Source organism: Crinia signifera, chromosome 7 (assembly GCF_055691185.1).
Source record: "Crinia signifera chromosome 7, ASM5569118v1, whole genome shotgun sequence".
Lineage (NCBI taxonomy): Eukaryota > Metazoa > Chordata > Amphibia > Anura > Myobatrachidae > Crinia > Crinia signifera.
In genome coordinates this window covers 29,072,277-29,084,403 of record NC_139223.1, presented here as the reverse complement: position 1 = coordinate 29,084,403, position 12,127 = coordinate 29,072,277, and the positions used below count along the sequence as shown (strand labels likewise).

At 48.5% G+C, this 12,127-nt stretch overlaps 1 protein-coding gene across 1 annotated transcript in view; it reads right to left on the bottom strand.

Moving 5' to 3' along the window:
- The window catches only part of LOC146019995 (cytoplasmic phosphatidylinositol transfer protein 1-like), a 50,150-nt gene extending 39,549 nt beyond the window's left edge, over positions 1–10,601 (bottom strand). The window contains exons 1-2 of the mRNA XM_083152734.1: positions 10,450–10,601; positions 5,038–5,123 (exon numbers count right to left, since the gene is read on the bottom strand). Coding sequence (XP_083008860.1) covers positions 5,038–5,085 — 48 coding nt within the window. The 5' untranslated portion in view covers positions 5,086–5,123; positions 10,450–10,601. The remainder of the gene's footprint in view (positions 1–5,037; positions 5,124–10,449) is intronic.
- Between the last annotated feature and the right edge of the window lie 1,526 nt (positions 10,602–12,127).

Below are 12,127 nucleotides of genomic sequence, written 5' to 3'. Positions count from 1 at the left end.
AATGACAGTTATAAGCTGCGATTTCAAAATGATCATTTATCAGTTACTGCGGTTTCCATTCCTTTGAAGCTCCCCCTTTATAAACTATAGGGCTAGATCAACCCATGAGATTCGAGCTATCTTTTCCTACACTGTACTAGAATAATGGTTGCTAAAATCTTATTGGTTGCTGAGAGAAACTCCTCAACTCTTCCTTTAAAGAAGTTCTAGTCATCCTACCCACTATTTTCTGCCGTACACATTTTATTTGGAAGTCCTGTCTGACCCTAGCAGCTAATGTCACTATTACCACAGGCAAACGATAATATTTCTCTTTGCTATAAATCAGCCCCACACTACCCCTATATAACCCAGGTAAACGGCATACGAGAGCGATTGTACGACTGGGCGATTAGTGAAGAAATGGATGTTTGCCAGATATTAACCAGGTCAGGTCGGTGTGATATCCCAGTGTGAGACTGAGCCACAGAGACGGCTCTGAGTGCATGTTTGCAGAGTTGTGTGAGGGGAACGCTTCATCTGCTGCATTGATCTGCTGGGAAGGTGATAAGATCTGAATGGAAATACACTGACACCTGCACTGGGAGAGAAGATTACACAGGGGACAGCAGCTTCTGCGACCCAGGGGCCCAGTGCACAGGACTGGCCAGGAAAACGCTTTCCAGTGTTAGATTGTTTTATAGCCTTCACTTCCTCCTGTTGTACTTTCCATTACGCCTGGCCTCACTTTCCTACTTCTCACCTCTATGACAGGTGCCGAAGGACAATCCACATAACAGGGCAACTGAGATGCGTTCTGACAAAATTCTCTGCTTCCACGGAATTCTGTGGATTTATTGCGGGATGTATTAAAATACATTGCCGCCCTTCGCGCCCCCCCCCCCCCCCCGCCGCGATGCTGCCGCATATGTACTAACATATGCGGCTGGCATCGCGATGCGGTGACGGAGGCCCCCCCGCGATACCTGTACTGTGGTCTGTGGGGGTCTCCGTCACCTCCCAGCCGGCTTCTACTGCTTTCACGCCGGGGACAGCTAAGCAGGCTGTCCCCGGCGCCTCCTCCTCCCCCCTGCAGCCGGAAGGACGTCCGGCTGCGTTGATAGGGGGAGGAAGGGCTTACCTTCCGGGGTCCAGGAGGACCTGCAAGAAGGTAAGCCCAAGGGAGGGGGAGAGGGGGGGTCGGCGAGGCGGCGGGGTTGCGGCGACGCGGCGGGCGGCGAAAAGAAGCCCATAGGCTTCTATAGGGTTTTACCGCATTTTCCATTTGATACATCTCGCCCTTAGGACTGACCGTTTTTTTCTTTTTTACCACATGGGGTTATAGCAGGGCTGGGCAACACCGGCCCTCCAGATGTTGATGAACTACATATCCCAGCATGCCTTGCATCAGTTTCAGCATGGCCACATAGCAAAACTAATGCAAAGCATCCTGGGATATGTAGTTCAATAACATCTGGAGGGCCGGTGTTGCCCAGCCCTGGGTTAAAGGGTAGGAGCGTGAGATCCAGAACACAATTATTCAAGTTCAAGCTGCCAGGAGTTGACTTCAGCTGTTGTAGCCTGTCCCATGGGGGTGATTCAGGTTGACTAATGCTGCCTGCCGGTCGAGCAAATGCCCATTCCCCGCAGCCGCGCATACATTTCAGGCACATTGCGAATGGATATTTAGCATAAACAGGGTAGGGTTGGGCGTTTTACCTGTTCGCTGGGCTAGTATACGCAGCCTAGCGGACAGGGCTGAATCATGCCCATAGGGTAACAATCAGTTCTTACTCTGGCTCCGGTCGGGTACGGGTCATTGGTTAGACAGACATTAGGTCTAACCATTAGGTCGACTACTGAAGGTCGACATGACTGAAGGTTGACAGGGTCATTAGGTCAACACAAGCATTAGGTCGACATGGGGAAGGTCGACATGGGGTTTTTCACCTTTTTTGTCTCAAATGTCGACACAGTCGACACGGACACTAAAAAAGTGCGCCGCGTCCACTCACATGGCTCGTTGCACTCAACACACTATTTTATTCTCCCACCGCACTGTAGTGGATGGTAGGGCATGAAATACCGCCTGTCGGCACATGTCGGCTCAAAAAAAAAGTGAAAAAACCCCATGTCGACATTTTAACTGTCGACCTTCAACATGTCGACATAATGTTCCAGTCGACCTAACCCATGTCGACCTTCAGTCATGTCGACCTTCGTGCATTTCAACCTTCAGCGGCTGACCTAATACTTGTCAAACTAATACTTGTCGACCTGGTGACCCTATGCCCTCTGGTCTACATTAATAATAAGGCGCTGTAATATTGTACATTAGCATTGTTCAAAGCAAGATCCCCCATTCCCCACGGTGGCAGGTAAACTGCTGAACTAAATAGCTGCACATCCAATGTATTATACAACAATGACATATGTATTATATAATCATATGATAAAGTTATTATGGAAGTGTTAATCCCCCCCCCCCCCCACCCCCCATCTCCCCGCAGCACTTCTGTTGCCTCCTGTGTAATTTACCTACTAATGGCAAATCTCACTTAGACAATGCCGCCCTGCCGGTGTTACTACGGTAACACTCGGGACCTGACATGTTGTCACTGACTTTATCGTCATACCCTAAGTCGTGCTTTCCTCCGCCCCCAATTAACTCAAAGCAGCAACTTAACTCCGTCACTGCCGGAGGAGAACGTTCCTGGCAATAAATATTTTATTTATTTATTTATTTACTTGCGATCAAGATTTATTTTCGGGAACAAAAACCCACTAAAATGATAAAGTCGCTGAAGATACATAAAGGACGTGGGCCTGGTTCTTAAGACGCCAGTGAGAATCAAGGCTCCTAATCAGGGATACATTTTTTTGTATGTGTTCCGTGTTGGTTTTCGCCGCTACGCTCCTATTCAAACACATTTACCCCGTCAGCTGACGTCTCTAAATAAAGCTGTCTCGTTTTCGGGGACTAATTGCTCTGTTAGCAGAATCTAGGAGAGTGCGCGTCGTTTCCCAGTTCAGCACAAAAAAAAAAAATCAGTACCAGAGTCTATCTATAAATAATCTGGTCGCTGGTAATGAGATGGAGCTGTGAGGTTGGTGACAAGTAGTGACACTCAGTGTTTGCATATAAAGCAATGTATAATACACCACGGGCCTGATTCGGGCGCTTGACTCATTAAGCAGCGTAAAATCGCCACCCACCCCCCCCCCCCCCGCCGCCATGCGAATTTCCCCGTTACATAGCGAATGGAGGTTTTGCATTAACATCCATTCGTGGGGAGATCGTACAGGGGACCGTCAAATGATTTTTCCCCTGTTCGCAAATATAAGTCAGTCTTGCAAACCCATGCAAACGCCCCCTGCCCGTCTCCATCTCGCCCCCCATATGTGAATGTCTTAGCTACTGTGCAAGCAGCCAAAGGCTCACGCGCGTTTGCTAATAGAGGCAAAACAGCAGTCCCTGGTGTGAATACGCCGGGGACCGAGTCAACCAGATTAGGGCCCCACCGCCTGTGAGAGAGCGATGGACTGTTGTTACACGGGTGAGGTGCCCGGAATGTTTGGGAATGATGCATGCCAGGAGACCGGCAGCTCACGTTGTGTCTCAAACCTCAGTGTAGGACGCATTCTACCTGGAGGTCTTCAGAGTGTAAGTGTGCATGTGAAAGGGGTTTAAACTGCCAGTCCGATAGGGCAGAGACTGATGTAAATACCTACTGTACAGCATTGCATAATATGGTGATGATATATACATAAATAATCACAATAATAATAATATAAATCTCATTGGTTTATATTTTCATCATAGACTACCTGGGCTACATCATGGTATCGGTTGCCACAGCAACTGAATGAGGTACCGCCCTGAATGCTCAGTTAATAACTCAGACTAACCCTGATGAAATGTGAGGCACAAGTAAAACGCGTCAGTATTGAGGACTTTGAGCTTCGCAGCATCTCTGAGGCACCAATCCTCACATGGAGGTGTGAGGCATCTCCGTGCTCCGCTTGGAACCTTGAACCGGATTGGTATACTTATAACAAAAGGGATTATTCAGACCTTATCGCTGCTCTGCAAAATTGCGATCAAAAATCCACTCTGTGCAAGGCTATTAGTATTCTATTCCTAGGCTGATTGAGGGCGGAGATGACGTCATTCCCTCTCCTGGGTCTGGGCACGCCTTATCCGCGGGTTCTTCCCTTTTGGGTTAGGACCGCCTAATTATTAACTCTACGACAGAGCAAGCAATACCCAAAGACCCTGAGCTCCTGATGAAGACGTGAGACAGCGTCGAAACGCGTTGAGCAGCTTCCAGCACTACTCCACTGCACCTTATTGCTCTTTTTGCACCAGACCAGGACTGCACTAAAACCCTGCACTTTATTTCCGGACCAGTTTTTTCACTCCAGGACGTCCATCTTCCAGCAGCCATTTGCAACATCATGCTTGGTACACCCATACTATAAGGACTGCCTAATCTACCTCATCTGACACCTGGACTCCACTGGGCAAATTATCCGGATTGGGACATATTTCATGCAGTAACCTCACCCAGGAGACCGTTTACATCTTCTTGTCTCCCCCTGGTAACTATTAATGTGCTGGTGCATACACTGTGGAGTTTTATACTCATCAGAGAGCCTCTGTCTTATCACTGTTTTTATTATATAATTTTATTATATATTATATATGTTTTTATGAGAGCTCTCATTTCATTAATAGTTTTTTTGTATAATAAATGGTATTATTATGTACATGTGGTAGTGTACATTTCTTTCAGTAAAACCTAGCGCTGTACACCACTCTTACCCAAAGACCCATTGCCATTTTCTCTCCCAACCCAGCGCAAGATGGAAGCAAACAAACATAAATAAATCTGAGCGTCCTCAAATTTTTGTTGTCCGAAAAATATGAATAAACACAACCCAACATTTCTGTAAACTATCTCCTATTACCTGGTTGCTGAGTCCACAACAGCATTGCTGTTAGTTAAGATAACATATGATATAAAACTTCAGCGGTGTCATAAAACCGGGGCTTACCTCATCTGTTGTGAGAGGCATGCAAATGCGGTATTCTTTCACCAGCATCCTGATGTAATAGCCAGGAGTCCCCTCTGGAGGGCGCTCTAAGAGAAAATGAATATGGATGAGAAAATGCCAAGATAAACAGTAATCTCATGCTTGCTGACACCATTTTGAGAGTCCACGCTGACTCCCAGGAGAACTGGGCGGAGACGGCATTGTGCAGTGGGGGGCGGGGCCTGTTGATGCGGAATGCTTTGACGCTCCCCCACGTAAGCAATAAAACCTTTATGCATTTTCCACACTTCAAATACTAAATACTCTTTTTTTCAGTGTGGAACTACAAGTCTCAGCATGGTAACACTCTTCATTACATTTAAAAGGAGAGTGTGCAGTCCAGCGCCAATAATTTCCACATTTCCAGTTGAGCCGGTCCCGTTACAAGCATCTATATATATATATATAAAAGGCTAACTACTCCTCACCTCTACGATGTGAAGTGTTGCCACTGACCACTAGCGGCCACTCCACGGACCAAAAGTGAAAGTAATTTTTGCAGGGACACTGATCTGTCTCAAACTTGCAGCATATGGAGAGCGGGAGCTGTGAAGACAGAGATTGGAGGTAGAAGCAGATGGTGACTGGGGTGTGTGTGTGTGTGTGTGGGGGGGGGGGTGGGCTAGAGAGTTTTGAGGGCTAAAAACTGTCACAGCTCAAAGTGAACCTTTAACTAGTAGCATATATTGTTTTTTAACCTTTGGGTCACTGTACTTATTCATTCCGGCTGTTCTGCCTCCATGACAATCTACAGGTCGGAGACCAAGATAACTTCAATACCGTCTGCATCCCATAACCTGCAGCCAGTTGTGCTATCTGTAAGTACAGTATATATCATTTAACAAGCGGTTGGCCGGCTCCAGGTTAGAAATTACCTTCCTAACCTGGAAGTACCCTGATGAAACAAAGTGTGTCCCAAGAAACGCGTCGCTTCAGTATCAGACTCAATCTTTTCAATGCTACAAGTGAACACTTTTGCTATCAGGTTGTATACATTCATTATTTAACACCAACATATCTCGAAGTGAGGATATGGTCAGGATCCCGATGCCAACCATTCTGACGGTCGCAATAAAGGCTCTGGTACACCAGCGGTCAAAACTCTAGCAGGATGCAAAAGGGGACGGTTAGGATTAGCATGCTTAGCAAAATGCGTTGGAATTTGGCCATTGGGATTCCCCTGGCAGTATTAGATTGTCAGCAGTGCAGTAAAGTGCTCTAGTGGCGTCTGCTGTAAATCAGGGACCTAAGCACCCAGTCTTATCCAGAAAGCAGGCCAATGTTCTCGTTATAGCTGTGTATGCCAGGACCTCTGATCCTTTCAAATCCATAGAGGAGAGTTCATTTGAGCTCAGCAGACGCGCTGACATGCCAGCTGCTGTGCCATGTAATCCACGCAGATAAACTTAGAAATAATATTTTCTCCTTTTAAATGACTTATCACATCCTCAGAACACCGGGGAGTGCAGCTGCATCCAGCGTGCTGTAAGGCAATGTGTTTACGGCCGTCTTAACCTGCTGTTACACTCTGACACTCATTGCGTGATCTAAACCAGCGCCTTCTCCTCTCTTCCACAAACAGGGCGCACATGGCACACCTGCGTTTTCCCTGACCCTCTCCATGATGGATAACATGCTCTGTTCCTGGAAGTCCCTGGTAATGTGTGATTGCCATCACCTGTGGTGAAACACCTTTCTTGTCCATTACCTAGCTCCCCACAGGTGATGGCAATCATACATTACCAGGGAAGTCCAGGAACAGAGCATTTTCTCCCTCATGGAGAGGGTCAGGTAGGCAAGTATGCTTCTGGGCTAATCCACCGCAGCCAATCAGATCCTTCCTTACACTGCCTAATTTCCGAGGCGACAGCTGATTGGTAGTTGCAGTTGGCTGTAAATCAGCGAGCTAATAATCACTGTTCTCCACAAGACTCTTCATATCATGTCAGAGAAGTAATACCTCTCCAGCATGATATCCGATAAATAAATGACGTCTCGGGAGTACATGACTCACATTATAAACCTCACGCTGCTAATTATAGCCTGGGCATGAGGAAGCACGACATTGGACGGTAGATTACGATCTCAGCGTCCATCACAGTGGTCCAATCACCTCAGAGACCTCTCTCCGGGTGATGTCACGATGCTGTCCTCAGCAGACCAGAGTACATGCTTCCCCTCTACCAGGCGTGTGCGGATGATTAGGCCTGTCCGTGTGTATCTGGTAATCAGTTGGTGATTCTGGCTTCCTAGTGTACATGTACTACAGCAATTTATCCCCAGTAATGCAGAAGGATGCCTCTAATTGGTTTAAGCCGCCTAATTAAATCCTAACGCGCCCATTACTGATGGCTTATCGTAACCGCTTTCATATTAATTATACACCGATCAATGACCTGCCGTAATGAAAGAGCGAACACTTAAAATGTATTGCTATTATTTCCACAGGTACAATAATTGCTTTACCGTCATTTGGATAAGGAAATGTTTAGGACTAGTTCAATTTTGCCGCTGTCAGGCCAGAACCACGTCTCGTACAAGTGCGGTGATCTGTTTGCACCTTCAGATAACTTTGTTTTTCTTTATCCAGGTGGTGACTACAATAGATAACCTCTAGATCAGGGGTGGGGAACCTAAGGCCCGGGGGCCATATGCGGCCCCCGTAGCCGGTCTGAGTGGCCCTCCCACCCGCCCGGCGGCTTTGCCGGGAGTCAACTACAGGGGAATTCTCGCAAGAGGTCGGTAGTTCTTGCGATATTCCTCTTAATCAACAGCAGCCGGAGACTGTCAGTCCTATTCAGCGGCAGCCGCCGGAGTGTGGGACGGCTGCAGCAGGACAATTTGTAAGAGACATTTTTACTTATGGCCCCCGAAGGATTTTTTTCCCCATACAAACGGCCCTTGGCACACAAATGGTTCCCGACCCCTGCTCTAGATGAACCCTAACTGCCTGATTGCGAGGAGGATGGGACGCGGCTGTATGTATTGTCTGTTGCCCGTCTGCCACTCTGAAGGTGCAAGGCCTGAGACAAGCACTTGTAGTGTATGGGCACTTTGTATGCCGCCTGGTGCATTCACAGGCACCACCATTGGGTGCATCATAGATATATGTACAGGTGAAGATGTATCATCTGGTTATGGCCTCCGATGGGAACGAAAGAGCATCTGTGTGACATATCCGCAACACATTCATAGCAAGCTCTAGAAAGCGGACCATCTAGGTGCGACCTACACAGGCACCTTCCAGTCACCACCCAGAACTTTTACAAGACGTTTCCATTACCGCACATCTTACTTGCAACAGCGCCGTTTTGTGGCCGAACTCCATGAATATCGGCAATGTGCGACAGGTGGACAAGCTAACAACCCTAAAGGTGTTCCCGTTTACATCAGAAAAATACTCAATATGACTAAAAGTTTTAGTAATATTTTGTGAAGTAGCCTAAAAGTTTTTAATACTGAATTAGTATCTTCTGCAGCTCTGTGCAATGAGATGAACCAACGTTCTTAGCAATATAATAACGCACAACAATAAATACACAAGCAATTAACATTTTTATCAATACACCTCCAAGCAGTGCCCTGATCACCAAAGCTTACAATTCAAACGTTCTACACAAAAAAAAGTCACAAACTGTGAGCTCTGATTACACCACAACAGAAGGTGGATATGTACTGCCTAGCCCAGTGGTTCCCAAACTGTGTACCGTGGTACCCTGGGGTGCCTCAGGACACTTACAGGGGGTGCCCTTAGTTGGTGGCCCAGGACCAATTAAAATTGTCTATGACCAATATCACAGGCGAAACCAGTGCTGTTAATTATAACGTGGACAAACAGTACCAAATCCTGTCTCTTTCCATGTAACTGATGGATGACATATAAACACAATTTACATAATTTAATATTTTTTTTCAGAATTTTTCAATAGTTTACATTTGGCCTAGGGGTGCCGTGAAATTGTTTTGATGCTCAAGGGTGCTGTGATTCAAAAAAGTTTGGGAACCACTGGCCTAGCCTCTTCTCCCTGATAACTGATGGGAGATTAATATAGCTGCAGGACCCTTATGTACAGATCTATATAAACAGGAAAGAGGCGTAAATACTACAGTAACATGGCCCATCTCCCTGAGGAAAGTACATAAATGACACACTGAAACGCCCAGCCGGCTTCCATCTTACAATAAAATACACATACACTATGTACACAGAGGAGTTAATAGAGGAAAAATAAACATCGTCCAGCGATGGTGTGCCCAGCCGGACACATTACATGTGGAACATGTGTAATCACACCAGACGCTGGAACATCCAGCAGTCACTAATACTGTACTGGCAGTCACTAGAGGTAGCGGATGTGAAGTTCCTATTCCTGTATCCAATATATTCCTCCAACATACAGAACTATGTATATATATATATATATATATATATATATATATATATATATATATATAATTATAATTAAAATGCTACAGATATGATTTGATTTTGTGTGTGTGTGTGTGTATATATATAGATATATACATATATCTATATACATACATACACACACACACACACATACATATGTGTATGTATGTATGTATGTATATTTTATATACATACAGACCGGAATGGCAGGTTGCTGACCACATCTCTCACCACTCACAATGTACTGTGGGTCACTCACCCCCCACCAGCAGCTCCGCAGAGCTTGCACTCTAGTTCCCTGTGCCGCACATTGCACCTGTATAGGGCGGCGCTAGGGAAGCAGAGAGCCGGCAAGTGATTCACCCCCAGCACCGCTCCCCGCCAGGCAAAGTTCGCCCGGTGGCTGCTGCACCTCTACCCCTGCCCGTGCGGCAATGAGGGGACTGTAGCGGTCAGGCAGGGGTAATGGTCCGGGGGGCAGCAGGCAGGGGTAATGGTCCGGGGGGCAGCAGGCAGGGGTAGTAGTCCGGGGTCAGCAGGCAGGGGTAATAGTCCAGGGACAGCAGGAAGGGGTGACAGTCCGGGGTCAGCAGGCAGGGGTAATAGTCCAGGGACAGCAGGAAGGGGTGATAGTCCAGGGTCAGCAAGCAGGGGTAGTAGTCCTGGGTGCAGCAGGCAGGATTAATAGTCCGGGGTCAGCAGGCAGGGGTAGTAGTCCGGGGTGCAGAAAGCAGGGGGGTAGTAGTCCAGGGTGCAGCAGACAGGGGTAGTAGTCCGGGGTGCAGCAAGCAGGGGGTAGTAGTCCAGGGTGCAGCAGACAGGGGTAGTAGTCCGGGGTGCAGCAGGCGGGGGGGGGGGGGGTAGTAGTCCGGGGTGCAGCAGACAGGGGTAATAGTCCAGGTGAGGCAGGCAGGGGTAATAGTCCCGGCAGGCAGATGGGCAGCAGCAGGTGCATGACTTACCTGTACCTGTGCGGAGGATGCTGGTCCTGCTCTCTCCCCAGCTACATGTGCGAGATGTATTTATTACCCTCTCCTCCTCTCTCCTATGCCGTTGCCACGGTTTTCCCCCTCCCCAGGCCGCCCCTCCCCTGTGCTGCTGCTGCTGCCGCTGCTAGGGAGCCGGCGTTATATGTGTGCAGGGGACGTGGTGTGTGGTGGAGTACTGCTGCTGTCACCTGCTGCTTGTTGTGCCTTCTTATTGCCCCCTCTCCTCTGTGCTTCTGCCCCTGCTGTGCCTTCTTATTGCCCCCTCTCCTCTGTGCTGCTGCCCCTGCTGTGCCTTCTTATTGCCCCCTCTTCTCTGTATTGCTGCCCCTGCTGTGCCTTCTTACTGCCCCTCTCCTCTGTGCTTCTGCATGTGCCTTCTTATTGCCCCCTCTCCTCTGTGCTGCAGCCCCTGCTGTGCCTTCTTATTGCCCCCTCTCCTCTGTATTGCTGCCCCTGCTGTGCCTTCTTATTGCCCCCTCTCCTCTGTGCTGCTGCATGTGCCTTCTTAATGCCCCTCTCCTCTGTGCTGCTGCTTGTGCCTTCTTATTGCCCCCTCTCCTCTGTGCTGCTGCCCCTACCTGTGCCTTCTTATTGCCCTCTCTCCTCTGTATTGCTGCCCCTGCTGTGCCTTCTTATTACCCCCTCTCCTCTGTGCTGCTGCATGTGTCTTCTTATTGCCCCCTCTCCTCTGTGCTGCTGCCCCTGCTGTGCCTTCTTATTGCCCTTCTCCTCTGTGCTCCTGCCCCTGCTGTGCCTTCTTATTGCCCCCACTCCTCTGTGCTGCTGTCACCTGCTGTGCCTTCTTATTGCCCCATCTCCTCTGTATTGCTGCCCCTGCTGGGCTTCTTATTGCCCCCTCTCCTCCGTACCGCTGCCCTTTCTTTGCCCTCTTATTGCCCCCTCTACTCTGTACCGCCGCCCCCTCTTTTCCCTCTTATTGCACACTACAGTACTCTCATACACTTTCCTGACAAACACAGTCCAGTGCTCTCACACTCCTTCCACACACACACACACACACACACACACACACACACACACACACACACACACACACACACACACACACACACACACACACTACAGTGCTCTCACACTCCTTTCTCTCACACACACACACTACAGTACTCTTGTACATTCCTTCCTCTGAGACTGGGGATTGAGGAAGGTAATGGGACTGGGACCTGAGGAAGGTGATGGGGCTGAGGAAAGTGATGGGGCTGGGGCTGAGGAAGGTGATGGGACTGGGTGCTAAGGAAGGTAATGGGATTGGTGCTGAGGAAGGTGATGGGACTGGGTGCTGAGGAAGGTGATGGGACTGGGTGCTTAGAAAAGTGATGGGACTGGGGCCTGAGGAAGGTGATGGGAATGGGTGCTGAGGAAGGTGATGGGACTGGGTGCTGAGAAAAGTGATGGGACTGGGGCCTGAGGAAGGTGATGGGAATGGGTGCTGAGGAAGGTGATGAGACTGGGTGCTGAGGAAGGTAATGGGACTGGGTGCTGAGAAAAGTGATGGGACTGGGGCCTGATGAAGGTGATGGGAATTGGTGCTGAGGAAGGTGATGGGACTGGGGCTAAGGAAAGTGATGGGACTGGGTGTTGAGGAAGGTAATGGGACTGGGTGCTGAGAAAAGTGATGGGACTGGGGCCT